Source organism: Haliotis rufescens, unplaced genomic scaffold, assembly GCF_023055435.1.
Source record: "Haliotis rufescens isolate VD_foot unplaced genomic scaffold, xgHalRufe1.0.p SCAF_17, whole genome shotgun sequence".
NCBI lineage: Eukaryota > Metazoa > Mollusca > Gastropoda > Lepetellida > Haliotidae > Haliotis > Haliotis rufescens.
This window is the reverse complement of record NW_025963857.1, coordinates 30,406,093-30,431,959: the sequence shown is the minus strand read 5'-3', so window position 1 is coordinate 30,431,959 and position 25,867 is coordinate 30,406,093. Positions and strand designations below refer to the sequence as shown.

The 25,867-nt window shown below is 39.5% G+C and overlaps 1 protein-coding gene across 2 annotated transcripts in view; it reads right to left on the bottom strand.

Annotated features, from left to right (window-relative positions):
• Positions 1–25,511, bottom strand: part of LOC124117230 (Golgi apparatus protein 1-like) — a 51,625-nt gene extending 26,114 nt beyond the window's left edge. The window contains exons 1-10 of one of the 2 annotated variants that reach the window (XM_046479011.2): positions 25,006–25,511; positions 17,450–17,482; positions 16,843–16,929; positions 15,628–15,849; positions 14,936–15,178; positions 13,634–13,814; positions 13,178–13,398; positions 11,533–11,654; positions 11,002–11,103; positions 7,148–7,283 (exon numbers count right to left, since the gene is read on the bottom strand). In XM_046479011.2, the coding sequence (XP_046334967.1) occupies positions 7,148–7,283; positions 11,002–11,103; positions 11,533–11,654; positions 13,178–13,398; positions 13,634–13,814; positions 14,936–15,178; positions 15,628–15,849; positions 16,843–16,929; positions 17,450–17,482; positions 25,006–25,506 (1,848 nt within the window). In that variant the 5' untranslated portion in view covers positions 25,507–25,511. Of the gene's footprint in view, positions 1–3,394; positions 3,549–7,147; positions 7,284–11,001; positions 11,104–11,532; positions 11,655–13,177; positions 13,399–13,633; positions 13,815–14,935; positions 15,179–15,627; positions 15,850–16,842; positions 16,930–17,449; positions 17,483–25,005 lie in introns of both variants that reach the window. The other variant, XM_046479010.2, reaches the window with a different exon arrangement.
• Positions 25,512–25,867: the final 356 nt, after the last annotated feature.

The following is a 25,867-nucleotide window of genomic DNA, read 5'->3' as shown; positions in this document are numbered from 1 at the left end:
CCAGGAGGAAAACTGTCTTAAGGGTGATCAACTTGAAGTCCCTTGAAGCAAGTGGTTCAAACTCTGCAGAAGTCAAATGGCAGGGGATGAGGTTAAGATCCCAAGTGAGGGGACCCATCAGCCAACTTGAAGGACCGAATGAGGGACTGTAGCTCAGCAACCGTGGAGATCATCGGTCCAGTTGTAGAGGCAATGACACAGTGTTGATCGCAGCAAGATATGCAGCCAAAGTGGGTCCTTTAATCATCTAAGTAGATCTCAGATTTGTTGAGGAGAAGCAGTGGTTGGCTTGGTGACATGTCGAGCTCGGCAGTAGGCTTCGAACCTTTTCATTTATGGTCATATAAGATCTTAGTGGAGGAATGGTGAGCCTCAGTGATGGTCTTGGCTACACTCTTCGAACACCCTTTGGCGACAAGTGACTTCTGGAGATGAGCCCAGTGCAAAGATGGGTTTTGGGCGATGGGTGCAGTAGGTGGGAGTGAGGCTGGAGTAGAAGATTGTCCCGCAATCTGTACCAGCTTTGTGAACTAACCTCGCGTTGGCCAATAGGGCACAACCAAAAGCAGTTGAAATTGGTTGGCGTATACCACTTTCTGAATGACCCGAGGTAGAGTGGCCAGAGCGTCATGGTCCCATGCCTGAGGGTCTGGAATTGGAGTGTCAATCCATGGTAGCTGAGCACTGAACCTGGTTGCGAAGAGGTCAACATCTGGGCATGGGTCAGGACAGGGAGTCGCTATGATATCGTTGTTCAGGGTGTTGATCAACCGGAAGAATTCAATCATCCGTGACAAGCGCAACAATGATTTGGTGGAGCCAATCTTATTAATACATAAGTTGACTGATAGATTGTTCAACTGGATCATGAGGTGTCTCTCATGAAGGAGCTCTGCCCAGTGTGACACCGCTGGAATAACCGACTTGAATTCAAGGTTGTTGATATTGAGTCTTTTCTTCGATGGACCAGTGCCCTGCCAACCGTAGATCATTGAAGTGCACTCCCCAGCCCATGGACGATGCGTCAATGAAAAGGTACTGTGTCTAGACCTAGCAATTATCGCTCTTGAGGTAGGGCTTCAGGAAGCACTGGATTGGACGAAGTTGACCTATTTGAGTGAGTGCTTGTGCCGACGTCAGAAGACCTAGCAGCTATTGCCATTAAGTGGAAGAGGCTGTCTGAGTGCCAGCAGCACTAAATGTTATATCTTGAACCACCTGTCTGGAGGAACGAACATCATGCCCTATCTGGTGTCAAATAGAGCACCAATGAACTGGAGCCGTTGAGTGGGAGCAAAGCTGATGAGCCAGCCTAGCTGATGAAGAAGCTGCTTTGTAAACTCTGGATGTCACAGAAGGATGTCTGGATCTGCATGGGCCTGGAAACAAACGCCAATGTACGGCTCAATGTCAATACCTCGAATGTGCAGCCGGTATCCATTTTGCAGGATAAACATAACAAAAGGGTTGGCCAGGATGGACCAGTTCACTGCAAAAAGACTTTGTCTTACACCTACTGGAGCTTCTTCTAGGGTACGGCTTGGGGCAGAAGTTCCCAGTCATCCCCTAGCTGATGTGAGTCACTTAGAGGATGAGTCGCCTGGCTTGGCTGATGCCCTTGGAAGCAGTGAACAAGACGGAACGCACGATGGAGGTAACCACGTTGTTCTTGACGACCAAGACCTTGGCTATGAAAAAGAACTAGTTTTGCTCCAATAACCTCATGAAGGTTGAATTGCAGTCGACGTTGCTCACTCTTTAGTTGCAGGTGCTACTTCTGAAGACGAAGTAGGTCCAATGATACCTGGAGATGTGCGCGAGATTGCGATCCTCCATAGGCGAAGTAATAGCAGAGCACTTGGGGCAGAGAGTAGCAATATCACCATCCAAATCAGGACCCACATGGTAGAAGACAACCCATGAGTGCCTGTATCGCCAGTAAGTTGGACTGACGAGATTGAAGTCAATCTCGTAAACGTCGGAAAGTAGCAAAGGCCTCGGGCAGAATAGTAGGGACATTAGACAGGATGGGCCTGGGAAGCAGCATGGTAGCAGAGGAACCTGCGTTGTGTACAATAAAACATGATAGCTGGTCATCCGTTGAAAGTACTACACTTTAGCTGTAGTCTATCTACAATCCAAGGAAGGCAGAAGCTGGATCGATGTTGTCGAGGCTCCCAGTTTTACAGTGTTTCACAATGCAAACAATTTTTGAGTTCCTGAAAAAATATTCGTTCGGCTCATTTCAAAGAAAAAACAAACTGTCTTGAAGCAATGACCAACGAAAATATTCTATCCTGAACAAATATCTCAGGACCCCCCCCTACAAATAGGAAATGGCCAGTCCCTTTTGCAGGAAAAATCAATTTGGATTCAAATGCAAGAAAGTTTGATTAACTTGAAAATACGTTTCAGTTTCACTCCATATCTCTAAGTAGACACATACGGAGCTATCAAGTTTTATCACAATACTGAACAATGTGACTCAAGATTGAAAATATTGTTATAAATTTGACACCTCTTGGACTAGAAAGCAAATGAATGTATTAGTGACAGGAGCTGTTTCCTCATCAACTCCTTCTACCAAAGAAGAAAACCACACAGTTTGATGCCGAGTGCAGAAACTGTCGGTTCCCACACCATAAAATCTTTGCAAGGTGAGGGTCGGGCACAAAGGTCACACAGAATATACTTAAGTCTTCCTAAACATGTCACGCTTAAAACTATATCAGGGAAATTGTCCCTATTATGAATCATATAAAGAATGTTTTCTAGACAGATTTGTTTCAGTACTTATGTGATCTTGGTGATAAACACAAATTTATTAAATCAGAAAATCTACCCCCAAAAAAGTGAAATGAGATCTATACACCTGGAAAAAGCTAAGCATCACAGCGCCTTGATTGTAACTTTGTTGTAACTTTGTTGTATCATTTGCAAGTATCTACATATCACATTCATCTCATTTTGGTAAATGTCTAAAGATGTCGACAACTGATGAACAGTACAAAAACACTTTGTTTCACCAGATGGTTGCAAAGACATATCATATCACATAGAAACAGAAAAAGCATTTGAAACGGTTGTCAGTAACCATGGTAACTACTGCCATGGAGCAGTCAAAAAACATATCAGAATACCAATTCAATTTTTTCAATATGATTACCGGCATATCACTTTGGAAAGTAAATATATGTGTTTTATTAGAAACGTAATACAGCATAGGATTCCAAAACATGGCTGTTTTATGTATATAAAATAGTAAGTGATGCTGAACTTTTTTCCAGGCATATTTTACTTTTCGTGTTTCTGAATCAAAGAACAAATTCCACCTGAAATCTCCCCAACTTAAGTATTGTCTGTGCTACAGAAAAGCCTTGTGAGGGTTCCAAACCTTCTTTTCTTCTTGTCTAGGTTTCCGTAGGTGGCGGTACAGACAGGCAAGTACTTCGCCTGCCTTCTTGGATGATTTTTCATGCCAGTTAACAGGGGCTTCACAGAGGTCCTTTGCGAACTGACGGCATCTCCTGAACATCTGATTATCAAGTCTAGCCGGACACAAATGGAAAAGGGGTAAGGTTTACAGACAGGGCAAGGAGGCAGGGTGATGGGTCTACACAGTGTGGGCTGTGACATGGTGTACTATTCAACAGGTGTTCTAGCCACTGACAACTTGGCATCCTTGCACTTGATGACAAGCAAGCTGATTATACAGTGCATGTAGTGGCGCACTTGTCCTCTGGTTTGGGTTATGTTTGGCATCAGATTGGATGGGAGTTTCGGGGATTAGGTTAACTGGCTAGTATAGCTGGTTATATATTATCACACTGCTGCAAGCTGCCTCACCAAGTCGCACTAGCCCTTGACTAAACTGACAGCAGAGCAATATAGTTTGCAATTATCTTCGTATGGAATCCTTTAATGGACACTTTAGTTATTAGTTATTATTATCATTATTATTATTAACTGCTTTAACAAGGCAAATGATAACCTTCAGTGGCCTGTTCCACAAACAATATTTTCACAATGGTGTTTGGAACTCCTCAAGAGCCGCATGACATTTTCTTCATGTAAACAGGCCCTAGACATTAACATAAAGTTTTGTTCATTAAGAATAAAAACTGCATAGTTAACGAAAGTGATAGCTCTTGAGCATGTTGAGGAAATCAAAATATTGTCATGATAAAAAAATATACTAATTCAATTTTCGGTTTCTATTACCGGTACCACTGATGTTAAATCAGCCATCCTATATTGCCCTGCTGTCATAAAGACAAAGACTGATAAGCTTCTGTTTCATCATCGTCTGAGAGACAATGTTTTGGACTTCATAATCGATGACGGGGCCCACGGATATTGTGAAACTACTTTTCAGAGATGATGTTAACTAGAATGTCACCGCGATTGCTGCAGGTCGCTCCCTCTGGAAGTGTGCTGTGCTTAAAAGGGTGGCAAGAACAGAAATCACAAATAATGAAATGACTTCTCCTGCAACACACTCTGGTTCCTCTGGGTGCACACTACATCATGCTCATACTGTCTTGCTTGTTAAAGCATGCCTTGGAAAAAATACTGCTGACTCAGGAAACTGGCCATAGCGTTTAGTGTCCTACATTCATGCCTTCTACATTCCAAAGTATGCTTCACATTAGTATTGAGGTATTTGTTTGGGTCAGTTAACATCACCCTCAGCAATATTCCAGCAATGATACTAGCATTGAAATACATTGTAATCGAGTTTGGGACAGACAAACCTGTGATTGACATATATATAGCGACGTGCATGCACGTGTGTGTGTGTGTGTGGCTGCTTGTACTAGTCCGGGCTGATGCCGATTTATAGTGCTAGCTCACTGAGATACCATGCCGCTTTTAAACATGAATACCCCACTCAGACACAGTATACTGACTCCGAGCGCCAGACAGGGTAACAACAAGTACCATCTTTTAACGTCTTTTGGTATGACGCGGTCGGGGATCGAACCCCGGACCTTCCACTCTCCGGGCAGACGCTCTATCACTTGACCACGGAGGCGGTCAGTTGCTCAGTAACAGATGCTTGTTCTAAGAGGCAATGAATGGAAGCAAGTGGTCAAACTAGCTGTTTTGGTTAACGCATGCATAGATTGATGCTCTTGATGTCAATCCCTAGGTTGTCTGGTCCAGACTCAATTATTTACAGACCGCAGTCATATAACTGAAACAAACAAACAGCAAAGTTTGGTGGGGACTATTTCCAACCCCGAATCCCTGGTACCGAGTTGAATACTGTATAAACGATGCATATTAACAAGGACTACCAGGCAGGTATATTCCTGTTCGACCATGGTCTATTCCATGTTTACTGATGAACAAAAGAACCGGTTTTCAGATTACAAACATGCTCAAATGCAGAATTTTATGTTAACCAAATGCTTGAACCTGAAGCGCTAATGTCACCAATGTCAGGTTCTGAGAGCTACTGAATTTGCAAGAGTTCTTGTAGTTACTCAATTCTTTCCTGAACTATGATTACACAATGACTGCACCATGATAACACGATGATAAAGTGAAAACACTATGATCTCATAGCATGACCTTATAACACCATAATCTCACTAAAATCTCATCACAATAACTCCATGCTTAAGTGATAACACTGATCTCATCACAACACACTGAATTGCACCATGACCTCACAATAACACCATAATGTCTCTATGATCACAACAGCACAATGATTAGACTATGACCACATCACAATGGCATCAAAAGACCAAGGTCTAATAATAACATTACTTTATCATAACACAATAGTCTCACCATGATCTTATCATCATCTCATCATAACACAATGAAGATGGTTTTACTCTGCTTTTAGCAATTTACTACTTCAACATGACCTCATTGTAACACTATGAACTCATAATAACACTATGACCTATCTTGATAGCATATTCCTGTGAAGATCCGGGTTAGAATAGGTCTTCAGCAACCCATGCTTGCTGTCAAAGGTCATTCTGCTTATCGTAAGAGGCGATCAACGGGATCAGGTGGTCAGACTCGCTGACTTGGTTGATGCATGTTATCATATCCTAATTGCAAAGATCGATGCTCATGATGTCAATCACCGGATTGTCTGGTTCAGACTTGATTATTTTCGGACCACCGTCATGTAGCTGGAATATTGCTGAGTGCGGCGTTAAACAACACACAAACCTGATCACATAACAGTATGATCATAACACAAACTCATAACACTATCAGCTAATTTCAACACTGAGTTTTAAAACCAAATGACCAACCTATACCTACAGATTCTCATTGAATTGCCAAGGCATAAGTGACGGTGCTTAAGAAAATTAGTAACTGAGTCAGCAGTAAATGTTTCCTATCCATGCACGGACTGTGTTAGATAGTTAATGACAGCACATGCCATGCAATACCATCTGACAGTGTGGGGCTGGCATGACAGTCATGTTGCATGCTACAAATTTGGTAATACACAACAGAAACACGCTGTGGAGGCACATCCGTAGAACACTGTGCACATCAAATAACTACGTCTTCAAATGCACATTAAAAAAAACCAAAGTATCTTGAGGACAAGAATAACCATGCTAATGGCCAAAACAAGAGAAGGGGCTTCTAAAGAACACTCAGCCTTCACAACAACTCTAGATTTGGATGATAGACTTGGTTCTGATGGATGCGAAGGAGAACCGAAACTGAGCATATTTACCGCAATAGGAATAGGAAAGGTGGAGTGTTCTACAGAAACAATGAGCAACACCTTTGAAACTAGACAAAAACTGCTTTTTATTTTGTTAACTGTTATCTATACTACTAAACAGTGTTCGAAACTAACCCTGAAAGTATATGGGTCCTTGTATTAACCCTGTTAAATTGAAATTTTAAAGAGGTCTGTCGATTCAAATACCATGGCAAGCTTTAAGGACCCCTGAACCCCCTTTAACTTCGAACACTGCTAAAGCATAAAAAAGTTTCACTAGTGACAGCGGATCACATTAGATAGGTAAAGATATAAGACTAGCGCTAACGCTATTTCATGTTGTGACTCGGTTAGAGAGCAGTTTGCATCTAGTGACGGATGTGCGAGCCCCTCCTCCCCTCTCTGTCTTGGAGGAGATCTGAGCAAGCGCCTCACCTGCGAGCCATGGAGGCATGGCAGAATAAAAGGGTTGTTATCTGGTTTCATGGAACGAGGGTTGAACCAGTCATCCCCAGCTTGGCAAAATTTCTTTGCATCTGTCTTACACGATTTGTACAAATGGGTATCTAGTCTGCAAGTCAATAGAGTACCACAGTTAAAACCCATCAAACAAAACACTCCATTTCAACATCCAATGTTATGCCCCTTAGATGCAAACTTAGATGGAAATAATTAGTTAGAATGACTCTTTATCCTCAACCACTGGTTAAAAAACCCCATGTGATATAATGTGGGCTTGTTAACGTGGTTGACAAAAGCCTATTTAAGTTAAAAATCTGTTGAAAATGATGGCTTAAGGCTAGCTGGGAGTAGGACACTGAAGAGCATTTAGCACAGAGTCTGCAAACTATGGTGTTAGTACTGAGGGCAATCTCATTAAAATCAGATCTCTTACTCTGATACGATGCATGTTTATGTGAAGATCTGAGGACATCTCCATAGAATATAGCATCAGGTGAACATTTAACTCACCCAAACAGCAGTAAAAGCTAAATTCACATAAAAATCAGCAAAGTATTCAGACCAACGTATCTGATTTCTGTATCTTGAAAGCAAAAGTAAATCATAAAGGTTGGGACATTATTTTGTTGTTGATATTTTATACACCCTATCAATTTTGAGTGTCGTGGCTTCTACACCTAAAAGGGAAGTACCATCAAAAGGAATATGTGTTTTCTGTGGTTTTCCTTTCATTGAAATCGAAATTTCTGGTAAAGAAATGAAGCCAAATAATTCTAGAAAGCCAACTTCTAATTGGCATTGATCATTTTGATTGGACAGTCAAAAGCTCTCCCTGGCTTTGACCTGACACACCCTTCTGTGGAGGCGACATCAGATCGTCACACAGAGAGGGATCCATCGGAGGGCAAGGTCTAATTTTAATGAGATCAGAAGGGAGAGTTGAGAGGAAGAGACCCAGTACACCTGAACGCATTCCTAACCTAAAATACAATGCGGCCCTGAGCTGGCAGGTTCGGATCTCACACAATGTTTGACATCAAAGATAAAATCAGCAAAGCAAATGCAGCCTACAGAAGCAATGTCAAACAGCATTCTTTGAGCATGTAGAGAAACCCAGGGAAGAAACTATTAGTTAAGCATTATATTGCTGAGTTTTAGATAGAAACCTGAACAGTTTGGTGCCAATGTAAGTGCAAGGATTACTGCCCAAACTGGACAAGAGGGTATTAATTTTCCCTTACCCAAACTACTGCAAGATTCATGTTGCCAAATTTCAAGACCAGTAAGTGAAGAGAAACTTTTACCATTCACCTGGAGTGATTATTGTGATCTGTGCTAAAAGGACCCTGCCATTAGTCCAGTGTTATTCCCTTGTATAAAGCTCCATTACAATGACACATTACAGTGCAGTGTAATGAAAGAATATCTCAATCTTAAAAAGTTCAACAGAGCAAGTGGATGTCAGTACTGTCACCAGGTTGTCATATCAAGTTTTGTTTCATATTATTTGAAGTTTCACGTTATTTTCAGTTTTATCAGCAGCTTGCCATTTTAACACTAGTTCCTCAAAAGGAAATGTATTTAAAGTGTGTCCATCACAAAAGAAACATGACAGTAGTTCAAAAGAAAAGAAACAACATACACTCTGAAAATCATAAAATTCTAACATGTGTCTAGAAAAAAAGCAATATATAGATCTAGGAATTCATGCTTTGGATGTCAGTGCCAGAAAAGGTAAGATAGCAATTTGTGCCATAACAACAGGGACTCCGTATTCTTATGATAAATTATTTCTAACGCAGACTTGCAATAATCTTAGCTCAAATAGAGACAAGGCTCTGAGGCTCACCTTCCTTTCTCAACGGAGAAACAGTCCTAAATTAGATACCCTAACATCGATGATGCTAAAATGTCCAGCCCCAGGAATGAGCCAAAATCTCAATGACAATGACATCCTACTCATCTACGGTTGGTTTAATTTAATGAATAACAAAAGAAACTTGGCGATTTTCAACCTCAACAAATGAAATTACAGACTTATACACATGTATCATAACCATTTTGATATTATGTAATCGAAACATAGAAATAGTATGTAGCCAAAAAGTTACCATGGTTATCAACCTGAAGTGTTTGAATGAGTGAGTTTAGTGAGAAAGGTTGGTTGGTTGGTTGGTTTGTTGTTTAACGCCGCACTCAGCAATATTCCAGCTATATGACGGCGGTCTGTCAATAATCGAGTCTGGACCAGACAATCCAGTGATTAGTATCATGAGCATCGATCTATGCAATTGGGATCGATGACACGCATCAACCAAGTCAGCGAGCCTGACAACCCGATCCCATAAGTCGCCTTTTACGACTAGCATAGTCGCCTTTTACGGCAAGCATGGGTTGCTAAAGACCTATGCTATCCCGGAATCTTCACGGGTTTAGTGAGAAAGGCCAAAATGAGGCAGGTCTTAGATTCCAACTACCAAACCAAAATTGGGCTTCATAACATGTTAACCCCATTCTTTGGTGTTACAAGCCAACACTTTAAACCCTTGATTCCCTCCCCTCCCCTTACATGATGCCCTGAGAGACCAACCTCAGTGTTAGAAAGGACAGAAAAATGTGTACACATCTCTGGAACATATTTTAAGGAAAAAAGACGTTTACTCAAAACAGACAAACAAACCATAGCAAAAGTTCACTTGGACCTTTGGTCCATGTGTCAAGTTCATATACATATGATTTATGTATGAAATCAGTATCTGGAGCCTTACAAGTATCATGACATCGCCATATGGCTGAAATATTTCTGATGCAATGTTAATATCAAGAGACTGCGACCTTCATACATGTGAGACTCTTAGATTTGACACTGTCCTGCAATAGTATTTGTTATTGATAGGTCACAGCAAAATTACATGTCAGGGCCCCGTTCCACAAAGCATTAGCACTAAGACAATTGTAACTCCTACACTTTAACATAGACTTACGACAGCCATAGAGCTACAATCGCTTTTTGGAACAGGTCCCTGGTTCCGTAAGGTTCTGTACAGACCAAACACACTAGGCTATGGACCCTGCTGCATATTTATTACTATTACAAAGAAACATTAACGAAACATTTGATAATTCAGAAACTTGTTAATCTAGACAATTTCAATGGGATTGGTTCTGTCTGAATTAATGAGGTTTCACTCAAAGGAGAAAGTGAATCGTGTCCTATGCCATGGTAAGCACTATTCCAGCTATATAATGACAACAGGTGGATGGGTATGATGCTGACAAGGAACCATAATCAGGGGGATCTGAGATTCAAACCCACAACCAGAGGATTCAGGCACGCCTAAGGGAGGCAACTCTTTCCCTGCCTCTTTTGAGTGAGATTCACCCCACCAATAGTGCTGACAAAGCAGGAATCATAATCAGGGGAGATCTGAGATTCTTTTGAGTGAGATTCAACACCAATAGTGCTGACAAAGCAGGAATCATAATCAGGGGAGATCTGAGATTCTTTTGAGTGAGATTCACCCCACCAATAGTGCTGACAAAGCAGGAATCATAATCAGGGGAGATCTGAGATTCAAACCCACAACTAGAGGATAAAGGCACGCCTAAGGGAGGCAACTCTGTCCCCGAGTTCAGTGCAAATCTAGGATTCAACCCAAGATCACATGATTAGGCACACCAATGGTGATGACAAACCAGGAATCATAAACTGGGGAATCTGAGATTCAAACCCATGATCAAGAGTATTCAAGTTCAAATGGCCCTGGATTGAGTTGACCGACTCACCAAGGTGGGGAAGATGGATGAAAAAAAGAGTGTGTACATACCTAAAGTCTCTCATGATGAAGAACTGTATCTCCAGCAGCTTCTCTTCACAAGAGTCAGTCATATCATCACTGTCAATATTCTCCATCAAACAGTTGATGACACTGATAAATAACATACAAACACTGGATCATTCATTACCACAGCAGAATCAAGCATATAAAACAAATCTCCAAAAGCAAAGGGATTATGTTGACTGATGAACTGGCTCGAACCTTGCATGCCAACACAGGATAGTAAAAAGACTATACAGTCCACACACACGGACAGACATGGCCACTTGTCCTGTTTATTTATATAGCCACTAATCCCAAATGAGCTGTGGACTAGTTGGATATGACAGGTGTCTACTCCTGATACTAATAACATTTTGACAGAGTATGTCTGAAGTAATCTTCCTTAACAGCTAGGAGGAGGGTTTGAATCATAATCCTATGGTAAATGATAGTCAGATAATATCAGTTCAACATGTTCATGGGTTCAAGGCCATCTGACATCCTCAAGAGCTTCCTACTGCCTAGAATGTTCCTTACCCTCCATCTCCTGGGTGGACGTCATCGCAGAGTTTGTCGACAACTGACTGACATGCTCGCTGGAGGGCACGGTCTATCTTGATGTCGGAACCCACATCTGTCTCCATCATCAGGGCTTCAAGCTGAGAAATATACATGAGAGCAGCTGTTAAATTGTTGGGAATAGGAGGATAGGCAACATACTGCAAGGAATTACATATACTCTGCTGACGTCATGGATTTCTAAGTCCTGAGTCTTGGTTAAGATAGTGAATTTAACTGTCTAATGAAATTGTATTTATGTACTTATTCTATCTCACATGATGCATTTCTTCATTTTTTTCAAATCTTAGGTGGCAACATGCTTGAACAAAGTTTCCGGCTTCTAAAAACATTTGACCAGAACACATCCAAGCATCACCATGGTCACCACCTAAACTGATGGGTCACACACAGTAATCCTATCCATGTGACCTTTCACAACTGATCACCTGGCTACCCTTGCCACGTCATTCTCTTTCTAAGAGCTGACAGGCAAGAGGAACTGTGATATTGGGTGGGCATCAAGCATGTATAGTGTGCGAAAAGGATATTAAGTATATCAATATACAATTTAAAGTAAAGTTTACAAATTTATAAACTTATCCTATCACTGACTATGCATTTATCGTACGGTTGGACGGTGGGCCGCAGATAACCTAGCCTGTAGAGACTACAATCTTGAGACATACATGAGGAAGCTGTGCTAAACAGTAATACAAATAAAAAGAATCTATAAACACTGCCTAGTGCCATAAAAGACTTGTGAGTGGGTAAAAACACCATAACAGACGACGTGGCTCCTTCACGCAAGTCGGACGTAGCTTCATGAAATCAGGTATGACGTGTTACGTGTTTTCACGTAGGACATCGTTACACAAACTACTGCATAGCTTTGAATAGAGATCCATTCAGCATACGACTTATAACCAATCCAGAAGGGGTCTCTAGGCTATCAGTTCTACAAGAAAGACCCCACCACTATCTCCATCGGACAATAGAGTGATCTAGCTTGGCATCTCTTTAAATGGTCAAAGCTATCAATGACGCCTGAGGGATTAAGGATGCTTAGACAAGAATAGGATCGACCAACAACATTCACGAGAGGATCATCAAACCAATACTGAGACATCACATGTCTAAAGCAGAGGTGAACAGGTAAGGGTGACTTCGATGTTGAAGACATGAGTCTCTACGGACCAGGTAGCTCACCCCCCAGTGGGTACTCAGTCTGGGAACCCGAATAATGAGAATAAACAAAGAAAGGACGTTCCAATGATGATTCAGTATGTACAGGATTCAGAGTACTGGGCTGCAGGAGCGAGTACGGTATCGTCTATCTGCACTGATAGGCAGCTGTCAACTGTTGGCCCTGAACAGTGCCGACTGAGATGTCATGTAGGTAGTGAAGACATGTCAGACTCCCAAAATACCCTTCCATGATGGCAGACAGGGTGTAGTTGCTGTGCATGGCCATGGTAGAGGCGACAGCTCTAGTCTCATGTGGATTGGATGTCACAGGAGGAGGCAATCCAGCAAAGGCGCAGGCCCTTAGGATTGTCAAGCGGAGCCAAAATGAGACTTCCTCTACATACAACAGAAAATACCAACAGTAAAATGAAAATACCTCTCTTGTGCAAGCAGGTGAGATCTTGGGCTTATCTGTAACTTCTTTGGCCAATCCCATAAGGCAGTGAAGAGTTTCTCCTCCGATGTCCTTATCACTGCAGTGATTCTTGATCTCCTCGCCACACCTGGCCACAAGGTTGGGGGACAACCTGTAGTCCTCCATCAGCATCTTCCTCACATCCTCCATCTGGGCCACACACTTGCCCTTCAGCTTCTTCCCTGGAACACGGAGGACAACGTAGGCATGGATATACAGGTTATTTGTGTTAGTAAACTTGATTAATCGCCACTTTGCACTTGCAGTTATATCATGTATGTCAGCTTGATGAAGGAGGATACCAAGTGATATTAAAACCAAAAACATAATGTTAAAAGGTGATGAAAATCCTCCTTGCATCTATAGTACCACAAGTACACAAGTGATAGTAAATATGGGGAAAGTAAAGAAACCTACCTGATTTGGATGCATTCTCCAGGCAAAGAAGGACTGAGGCTCGTTTGGTGTCCCCATTTGTACTAGATCCAACAAAGCAGTCATTCTTTTCAATGTCATGCTTGCATGCCCTGTAGAAGCTCTTGTCCATTTTCACATCCTGGGAAATAAGCTTCTGCCTCAGCTCGATCTTTTCACGACACTGAAATAAATGATCTGATTAGTTCCTGATCCATTTTATCTGGGCTGTTGACCTTCCTTCAAAAGGCTCACTGTAACAACCAAACACACAAAACAAGGTCCAAATGTGCAACCACCATTTTTTTGCGAATTTTCAAGACTTTCTCAAGACTTTAACCATCTCATGACATCTGCTGAAAGAGTGAGTGAGTTGGGTTTAAAGCCGCTTTTAACATTATTACAGTTATATCACTGCGTGTCAGCTTAATGTGGGAGGAAAGCCCGAAGGGATGCAGGTCTCAGACGTTTACCACTTCGGTGAAACCCACGAGCACTGGTATGGTGCTGACAAACCTAGAAACATAATCGGGGCGAACCGGGATTCGAACCCACAATCATAGGTTTCTGGCGTGCCCAAGGAATGCAACTCTGCACAGCGAATCACAGCACCTTAGACGACTGGGCCAACCGTGCCCCCTCTGCTGAAAGAATTGAAGATATATCAATACCCTTTAGTGTCAATAACTTTTTCAAAATAGACAAAAGAGGAATCACTTATGGTTGCAGCTTAGTGCACCCTCATTCAATAAAATGACCTAAATTTTCAACGGTAAAATTCCAATTTGGGAATTTTTACCTTTTTTATCATTTGCTGTAGACAATGGGTACATACCCACATAAATCTCTGAACACCATGAAATTAAGGGTTAATGGTGCAGTATCAGGGTTGGCATGGTTGGTACACATATTTCCTTAACAATATCAAGGCCTTTTCATGAGTTTCTCAAGGCAAATATCATCCCGATCACAATCCCGTTCATTCGGTAGAACACCCCTAATTCAAGCAGCAATCATGCAAAGGAGGCATGTATAATCAGCTACAAGTATAAATTACTTTTGTCCTGCAGAATTATTGCATACGTTCATGGACATTCTCAAGCATGTTTGTGTTGCGGTTACATACATGTGTATTGATGTATAGTTACGGTTTGATTAAAGCTCTTTTCAAGCCATGTTTATTTTCAAGGCAAATGCAGATTCAAGGCCTTTTCAACATAAATTCTAAAATTCAAGGCCTTATCAAGATAAACTCTAAACTTCAAGGTCATTCAAGCCATGTGCCCTTCTGATGTAACTACCTACCTCATGGCTCATGGCTTTATCTGCAACATGGCTGTAAAGGCAGTTGAAGACTTTGCCGCCCCCGGCGGTTACCGTGGCACACAGATGCTCCCTGTCTTCTCTACAGGCGTAGTAGAGAGGTCGGTCAAGGTGGTAGTCATCAGATTGAAGTTCATATGTTCTCAATACCTGGACCTTACATTTGCCAGACAGGTTTGTCATTTTCTCAGCTAGACAGGATAACGTACGTCCCTGGGTGTGCAGCTGATAGGAAAAAGAATAACACAAACAGTAATGGCAAAATAATTGACTATTGCGGCAGATACACTGTTACTAATTAAAGTTTTTTTAGCTTAATAAAGAAATGACTTCAATATTTTTGCTGTGGAAGGACAAACGTAAAAACCGGTGTGCATACTGTGTAAATCCAAGAAGGGGATTAACACGAAGTTCTAGAACTTTGTCCACATATTTTTTAAGGTGTAATCTGGAATGGAAGGTGCCAGTGCTGAAAAGCTTGAGAAAGCTGCGTTCTGATTAGCCGATGTTGACTTCCTGTTAGTAATTTCATTGCTCGGTAGCAAAATGTCGTGCTGACATGACCTGTGATGGGATGTCCTCAGATCTTTGTGTAGCAGAAGCCAACGCAATGAACTGATTTTAATTAGATAGTCTAAAACAAACAAACATCATGGTGAAAGGCTCCAACTCACTGCTTCATCGTCATCACCCTCACTCCGGCCGCAACGAGTCTTGCTGATATCATCAAAACAATCCTCAGCAAAGTGGTAAATGAGCCTATAGTCACTGAACACAATGGTAGCCATCTTGTTCAGGAACTGGCGGCAAGATGCTGAGGTTACATTATCAAAGTTTTCAATCAGACAGGAGATGATTGTACCCTTGCCTCTCTGTAAGTCACTGCAATCCTTGATCTGGAAGACAATAACAGGGATTAAGCATGGTAACCTGGTATGTAAGCGCACTTATTCTGTTTCCGGAGACTTATTATCATTCTAACATCTTACATTTTGTTTACAGCATTTATGGATCCGGCAATCTTAAAAATTGAAAACTGGTTGCAAAGAAAATCATATTCATATTTTACACACTTTTACGTGTAAAAAGACATAAAAACCTTTGATATGCTGTATTTGTGCCAAGACCCAATTAGTACTAATTGAGTTGTTTGAATATTTATATATTTTGTATATTAACTGCATTTATTTAAACTCTGAGATAAAAAAAAGGTTTTTTTCATTTCCGTGAGTACTTTAGATGAAGATGTCAGATGCATTTTCTCAAGACTTGGACAAAAAGGAACAAAACAAAATTAATATGACCTGGAAACTCTGGTGTCAAATTCAATTTATTATTTAACATGCTTAAAGGACCAAAACTGGTGAGGTATTTTAAACTTAAATGTAAACAATTCCCGTTGAAGGTATTTTATTCAAATTCATATCTTGACCTTCAAACCAACTTTTTAGGTAATAAAAAATGCAGCGTTTAATAGAAATTGGCATTAGTCCTGTAGTCCTTGCCAAACTGCTCAATTGTATCATAAGGACTAGTAGACATTTGCCATTTTTAAGGGTTTTGCTATATGTTATCATTATAAGCACTAGTGGATTTAAATAAAACTGTTATTTTCTACCGCTGAAATGGAAACGAAAAACAGAAATAAACAGAATTATGATGGGAAGATCTGTTCACCACGCTAACCATGTGATATAATAAACCATCTTAGAAACAGTCTGAATTGGATGCTAGTTGTTGAAACTAAATGAAAGCCAGTTACTTGATATCATAACTAGGTCTCATGTGGAATCACAAAGTCCACACAGATTGTAAAGCAGTTCACATATGCTTATGATCATAAACAAACTAAGCAGGTAACTAGGAAACAATTGATGACATAAACTCACCGACTGTAGTTCTCCCTTGCAGACATCTTGTGAAGCATGTTCAAATCGTTCATCCTTAGTCAAATTTCGTTTGTACATCCACAGGAACTGTAAAAAAAAAAAGAAGTAAAAAACTGACAATGCTGACAACAGATAGTCCAAATATACAAAGGCATAGCCATATAGCTTGACTTTGACCTGTTTTAAAAAAAATCATAAAAATACAAAATACACAATAAAATCACCTTGTTGAAAATTTGTGTTGTTTAATGCCACACTCAGACATATGACGGCTACCTATAATCAAACAAGTCTGGACCAGACAAACCAGTGATTGATATTGTGAGCAATGTCCCTCGCTATCAGGGTACAACAACACTCTATGAACTAACTCACTGAGCCTGACCACCCACTTTATTTTGTCACCTTGTACGAAAAGCACAGCTTGGTGGGAACCATTTAACCCGGAATCCCAACCTTCTTACAAAGAAAGGAATATGAACAGTTAAAGCTTTAACAGTTTAACAAAATTTACAATCTATTACCATGGTTACTTTAATCATTAAATTAATAAACAAACTGATAACTTTCTTTTCCCAATAAATGTATCTACTTGCTAAGTACTTACATGCTGGCATGACTTGCTCAATTCTGTATCCATCTGAAATTAATTATAAGTTAAAATGTATTTCAAAGTAAACATGGTAAACAAGACAATACATAAAAAAAACCTCCATTCTCTCAAAGAAACTTGGGTTTCCATGGTTACCGTGTCTAAAATAAAGCTAAACTCCCACCTGAGGTCCTTCTCAGAGTGTTAACAAATGGTTAGAAGTTTTTAATCATATAACTTAATTCATATAATATAAGAGGGCAAAATATTGCACAATCAGCACCTTACATACAACTGAGTACTATTATCTCTTATCATAAATAAACTCAACATTCTCAACTAGAAGGAAATGGTTTTTTTAACAGAAAGGTTATCTGATGACATAAATAAGCACTGAATAACCACTGGGACAATATATGTGGAATAAAGAATACTTGCAATGAACGCGTTATGTTTTATACAGAGCTCCAGATAAGCTTTTGGTGTTGTGGGTATTTTACCCATGCATTTTAAAATCATTGGGTATCAGTAATTCTATCTGGGTATTCAAATTTCTGTTACCTACTAGTTTTTACACATGTGGGTATTTAAGTTAAATATTTAAAAACACTTTTCATCTAGGCCCTGCAAACTGGTTTCGTGTGGGTTCGAGAGCTTTATCATGTTTATAGGACTCAAAAATACCACGATACTTCCACAGAAAGTGTGATGGCAAATGATCATGATGTAACTGTCATCGTGGAGTTTGGCAAGGTTGACGAAATGCCCATCTATAATTTCAAATAAGTTGCTGATTTGCTTATCGAATACGCAGGGTTACTTCACAATATTTTGGTGATACGCACAAGTTTTATTTTTGTAGCGTTTCTGTAATGTTCGTTGCGTATTTGATACGCTTGGATTTTATTTTACTGCGTATTTCTGCATTTCTGATGCGTATTTTATGCAGATACGCAGCTTATCTGGAGCTCTGTTTATATGTACTATTTAATATTACTCCTACACTGAAACATGTCTTAATATAAAAGTTATTTAGCAGGGCTTGATTTAACTATATAAAACATGCACCAGTGCAACCTGGTATTAACAATGCATCCTAATATTTATGTCTACAAACACCAAATGCATGACAATATTTTTCAAACTTGTGTCCAACCCTTACAAGGCATTGACCTTCGAAAACATTCAATATCTCCAAGCTTATTTTCCATATAAGTGAATAACCCCCTTTTAATATGTAATTTGTCCTGCTTTTGGGGCTTGTTGTAGCAAAAATGTGGGATTTCAAAATTACCCGGTATGTGCATGTTTCACCTTTGATCGATTTTGGTACATGGTGCAACCTGTTTTTTATTCTGGTGCAACCTACTTTTCATGTCAACATGCACCCGGTGCAAGTAAAATCAAGTCCCTTAAATCGAGCCCTGTTTAGTATGAATATGTTATCCTGCATAACATGGTATAACATGTTTTTGAGTATATTGAGAGAAAACACAATATATTTTTAACATGATGTTGAAACCTATATCATGTACATAATCTATTCATCAGAATAATAAATAGATTGTAGAAACAGTCAACATGGTGGAAACAGTCAACATGGAGGTGTGGCTAGGTTCTATTCAACATTGACAGCATGGACTGATCATGCCGGTCTCATTATACCTAACCCACCACCAAACCTAATTGTTGCAAATGAACAAATTAAAAAAACAACATTTGTAAATGTTGAACTAAAAACAGGGTAAACCTGATTAAGACTGTCAGCTGGTTTGATTTTGTGTGTATACAGCTAATTCTGAATAGGTGAACATACGGTACTGAAGGAGTATGCAGGTTCTTCTTAACCTCATACTATCTAGCGGATAATCCTGCCAATCTGAGTGTTTGGGTGCATACAGTTCAGTTTGTTGTTGCATATTTGTGAACTGCAACTCTCCTAGATAAATATCAGAACATTTTCTTTTCTTATCTGAAGACACTGCTTAGACATTGTTAGTCCTACTACAAACCAGCTGACATACTCTATGTTCTGAAGGGTATCTACATCTGACAGTCTAGAAGGCTTGAATTGGAACATGTTATGTCTGGGCAGAAAGCATAGGTAAAACATGGCACAGCATATCTCTTCACTTTCCTCTGCTCTCTTTGTCTTAAATAAAACATTGAAATATATCATAGCAACATTCATCACATTTTTAACCACTTTATAAAAGTTTCTGCTTACTTTTTGTCCCTTACATCTGATTAGTTGCATCATCATGCTTATCTAGCCCTGACTAGTCTATTTCATCTATCTAGCCATGACTAGTTTATCACATCTATCAAGCCCTGACTAGTTTATCACATCTATCAAGCCCTGACTAGTTTATCACATCTATCAAGCCCTGACCAGTATATCACATCTATCAAGCCCTGACTAGTTTATCACATCTATCAAGCCCTGACTAGTTTATCACATCTATCTAGCCCTGACTAGTCTATCACATCTATCAAGCCCATACTAGTCTATCACATCTATCTAGCCCTGACTGGTCTATCACGTCTATCTAGCCCTGACTAGTCAATCACATTTATCTAGCCCTGACTCGTCTGTCACATCTATACATCTAGCCCTGACTGGTCGATCACGTCCATCTAGCCCTGACTAGTCAGGGTTATGAGGACATTCACACTGTCAAGTCAACACCCAAAACAGTGCCTGAAGACACAACGACCCCAAATTTCACAAAGGTGGAATAAAATTGAAACTGAGGACAATTATTATTGTTATTTCCACAGCATTTGTTGATATATCATACTGAAAGAAAACCGTACAGTGTTGTAAGCATAGGACCATCTCTGAGACCCATAGTTTAAATGGTAGAACAGAGAGTACCGGTACTGGAATGTGTGCAACAGTTGTAACCTTACTGGTCGACACAGCACATGTGTAGGTTATTTTGGCATCAGACTTACTATTTGCTTTAAAGGGCAAGTAAAGTCAACATGGTTTTCAAATTTTAATACTTAAGGGCATACCTAATCCCAAAACCTTGACCAAAATCATATTTGAGAAACAGAAATAGCATAAAATAAATGGTAAAAAGCGACAGGCAAAATCGCCCCCCCAAAACAAAAAATTCTGCCACTGAGGGGATTCCCCATATTGAGGCTATAACAGGTTCCTAGTGTTTGACGGACAGCACTTTTCAACGATATAATAGCAGTCTGCCTGCTTCTGCCTCATACATTATGTCTTTTATGCTCATTCAAGTGAAAACTGTCAACTTATGTCGATTTGTAACAACACTGAAGATGCCTTAAGTTGTTTGCTCAAGGGATAAATCCGTCACAGGCATTTATTGTGTTGAATGGGGTCGAGGGCAGCTGGTCCTTTATTACCCAAACAGAGAGTAATAAATGTTAGTTACTGACCGTTAATTCTTATATTATTTATTCACAATGTTAAGATCAGAGGTTGTTTCACACATTCAAAAACCTATTCAATGTTGTTATTTTTGTAAGATTTACATAAATGGCAGAAACAATGGATGTATAAACAGCTAAGAATCACACGATAGATAAACGTGGCAAACATATCAGCTAATGAAAACAGCTTTCACTGCACATGTAGAGAATGTGTATGCGCTGGATGTACTTCATTCCAGATCGCCTTATAGATGGGGAAAATAAATAAGCATCAATTTTAAAGTGTTTTACCTGGGGTTGCCTTATAGGCAAGAACGCTTTATAGACTGTGATATATGGTAATAGTGAAAAAACATTAGGGTCAAATGCATTTTATAGAATTGGTTGGGTAATCGGAAGAACAAATTATTTCTTGTTTTACCCTACCTCCCAACCTTCCTACACTGTATTTTGATGGGCTGAAATTGGAATCACGCACATATTTTAAGGGGGGGGGGGGGGGGGGGATGGGTGTCACTAAGGTCAGATACTTGTGCAAACAACATGGCATTGGAGACTGGATCAATTTTGTAAATAGTGCTCGGATAGATCAGGGCTTAAATCCAAATTGTCCTGCAGGGAAGTAGATAATATTTTGTACTCATCCTGCAAATATATCACTTGCTTTGTCAAATTATATAAAGTTTTATATTCTCAGTTATTATTACATTAGACAGTACAAAATATGAGTTCCCACCATCTATGTTCATCCTTGCCTATTCAAACGCACTCAACTATGCATCTTGCGCAGATTGTTTTCACATTCCTACTGTTTTTGACAAAGTTTCATTTTTTCAGCCTGTATGTTAATTGGCGAAACTGCATTATCAGTGCTTCATATTGGGAAAGAGAGGTCACTCTAATTTCAAACGGGAGCTATCGCCGTTGTTTTCGTATTTGTGAGAAATGGCGTTAGTCACGCTGTACGTTGTTGGTCCAGGTATTAATATGCCCATCTTATCTCTAAGGTAAAACGTATTCTTAATGAAATGTTTGAATGCATTATATATTTATATTTCCATCCGTACATCTTCTTAGATTGGTTTAGTACTGATAACCATTTTCTAAAATGTGGGCCGACATTTTTCACGTCATATATGGTGATCGAAACAAGTTGGCCCACATTTGTATATCTCCTAGCTTCGTTTGGTTGTTTTGTTAGTTCTGATAATCAATTCCTAAATGTGGGCAGACGTTCTTCCGTCATATTGATTGCAACAGGTGGGACCACATTTATTAATCGCGAAATTCTACTTAAATACTGATAACCATTTTCTCAAATGTGGGCCCACATTGTTACCGTCATATATGTTGATCGAAACAAGCTCACATTTGTATATCGCCTAGTGGGTAGAAGTTCTTCCGTCATAGTGATTGCAACCAGAGGGACCACATTTATAAATCGCTAAGCTTCTCATTAGCTTGGCTTACTTTTAACCATTTTCTTAAATGTAGGCCCACATTGTTCCCGTTTTAAAGTGATCGAAGCAGGTGGCCCACATTTGTAAATCACTGGGCTTCATTGGGTTGACTAAGCCATTTAGGCACATTTGTCATTACTTTGCATGGGTTTGTGACATTATATATTGTTCTCATTTTGTAAAATTGATGGGAAATATCTTTATAAATTATTTAGTGTGACATTAATTCCACGAAAGGCACACAAAGTCTTTGAAGTTTGAATAATGTCATCATAGCTGACCACACTAGTTTTGTAAAAATAGTTACAAAGCAAGAAACTTAGATCTAGATCAACTTCAAATATAATTTACAGAGGAAATACCACTAATTCTACTTTTGCCAGTATAACACATCAATCTAATCATAAGTTTTGGTGGCGATATAAGCCTGAAAATATCTCTACACTTGAATTGATCTCGGACATGATACAAGCCTCAAACTTTTCAAAGAACTTGTTCCATAAAAGGAATAACTCATGAATATTAATGACCCCATGACCTAGTTCGGCGATGTTCATAGAAGTGAGTTCTGCTGTATTGTCATCGCATTTGTACATTCTAATCCAATTATAAGCCATAATACTTATATTAAACAGACAAAATAGCAGTTCGTAATGTGGGTTTGTTAACGTAGTACATATTCTCAACAACAAGTGCATTTAGTTTCAAATGTAGGCCCACCTCCAACTTCCGATGAGGCAAACGGAGTTAGCTCCCTTTTCGAACCACCGATAATGCGGTTTCGTTGTTAATTAAATCAGGTTTTTTGTCGCTAACCCCACCAACCCCAATCAAAACTTCTGTATGTCATCCATTTCCCTCACAAATTCCATCATGGACTGTTCACTCTTTGACACCTGAGCATCAGCAACAGTTCGCTTACAACAAAAATAATTTCCTTAATTATCTCCCTTTGAAAACTAGTTTCAATACCCATGAATACCTGCTGCCCAAACACACATCCTGTTTATTACTGTAACAGACAGTTGCCAAGTATGTCATCTATTTATGATATGAGCGACATGTATTTTGGTGTTTTTACTTACATCATGCAAAAGATAAAAACATATTGAAGGCTAGAAATTATCTTGCATATTTTACTGAAAACGATTAGAGATGAATTGATATGATTGAAAAATATGTGGACACCCAGTTGGACGAGCACATGCTGCCACAAGTCAACATAAGCAGACAAGTGAATTTAGTAAGCCCTGTAGATATAGGAGAACCATCCACATTTTTTCACAAATAGTAGTACTAGGAAAACCTTAATAATTGCTAAATTATGGATTTTATATTCTATACCATTGTATACTACTGAACTTGTGACAGTGTTAACATTGAGGCCAGTCAATCCAGTTGAACTACCTTTAAAAGGAGTGTCATAAATATCATAAATAACCTGTACAACAGTGGGAAGTGTGCAGGTTTTTAGATGCGTTGATACTCTAGGACCTGAAGGATTGTGATCAAAAGAGGTTTGTCAAATTTGGTAACAATACAGTAACAGACAAATTTCCTATAAAAAGTTAATAAAATCATGAACCTTTGCAAATGACATTGCTCTCGTAAAATCACTGATGTGTGTGTGTGCATTTTGTTTAAAGTCACACTCAGCAATATTTCAGCCATAACACGTCCTGAGTTTGGACTTGACATTATCCAGTGATTGATATCATGAGTAACCATCCACACCCTCCATGTGATCTATTAAGGCGCATGGGCTTCATACACTGACAATTGAACACATGTCTTAAATGTGATTAGCAAACCCTATCAATTCTAGGCTACCTCAGCACCATTCAATGCCTTGGCAAACATGGCAAATTGGCCTGCTGTTATTTTCAAGTTTGGTAAAAGTTCAGATCAAAAGACACACTAGACTGCCTCCTGTTAGTGCAAATGATGTACAAGGTGACAACAAAATCAGGCCCTGCAACTGTCAGTATTACTCAAACATTTGTTAAATGTTGTCGTCATCAAGCATGCATGGTGATTAATGATTTTGATAAGTCCAACTTTTTAAGGATCTAACCAGCATTAGAAATTGGCACTAATACCATAGTCCTTGCCATATTCCATAGTAGTAAAGGTATCATAAGGACTAGCAAAAATTAGCCATTTTAAGGGTTTTGCTATATGATATCATTATAAGGACTAGTGCACTAAAAATGTGAGTTTCAACCGCTGTAAACATGTTCAAATGTCTTCCCAACATTGTAATAGCATCTCCAAGGGGAACTGTCAGGCTACTCAGGAGATGCCACTCTAAGCCATATTGATTTCAGCTGCATTGACCTTAATAGGCCTACAAATGCTTTTGTCAGTCTGGTCATAATGTTATTATTCTCAATATTTCAAAGCGTATGTAAAGGGCTTGAAACTGAAAAAAACTTGTTTAAGTTTTTTAATGGTTAAAAAACACAGACCCAAAAAGTGCATCAATAGGAACACAGTACTCCCGTTATTTGGCAGTTATATATTAACTGTTAAAATCATCATTGACACTACTATCATGATTTTAGAGGTATGAAACAGTTTGTACTTAATCACGACTATAGGTCTGCATGACAATTACCACACTGTTTTCAGAATTGAAACCAGTGCTTGAACCTTGCACATGGTCAGGTAGTTTGACAGTTATCGGTGCTTTTCAATTACCTTTAGATCATTCTGCAAACAATCAAGAACCATGAAGTTCTTGTCCCACAAATTTTGCCCACAATATTTCCGAACTTCTGCTCCACACTCTTCAGAATCTACTATTTTGATCTGGAATCCTTTACGTGGAGCCTTGTGCATTTGGTCCACATTTCCTGCGCGTTTTGGTTGAAAGTTTGTATTTCTTGGAAATGAACCTCCGAGCTTCTGATTCATTGGTTGTTTATTCACGTATGGCACTTCATTGTTTAGTAGGTTGTTGCCAACGCCATTATTTCTTTGAGGGAATTTCGGGTTCCCCGGTTTCCCATCAAAATTATTGTTGCCAAACGGTTTTCGATTGCCACCAAGAGAATTATCTATTGCCGCTCTTTTTTCCCTGTGGATATTTCCATCGTTGCTCCGACTGTCATCTAATTTTTGTCCATGAGAACACACAAATGTACATAAAAGTAAAATAGCTAGCCACAACTTTGCGACACGTCGTCCGCACGCCGCCATCTTGGCTGAATAACTGCATAGGAGATCAATGCGCACGCTCATATTTGCATACCATAAGGAAAATTAACACGGGAACATTGTTCCTGATTTTTCATTCGTAGTGTAGTCTAACAATATGTTCGTGAATATAATACACATTCTGTTGTGAATGCAACATACAATAAAATGTTAAGTAGCATAAGTATCTAGAACTATATAATAAGAGTAAGAATATCCGTTTGCCAACTTACTTTACCGGAAGTAAACAAAAATGTCAAAGTCGACTACCGTATTTAATGCGCGAAGTTTCTAACTTTATAAAACGCGATATTGGACAGTTGGAACTATTTCCAAAGTGTAAGAATATCCGTTTGCCGAATGT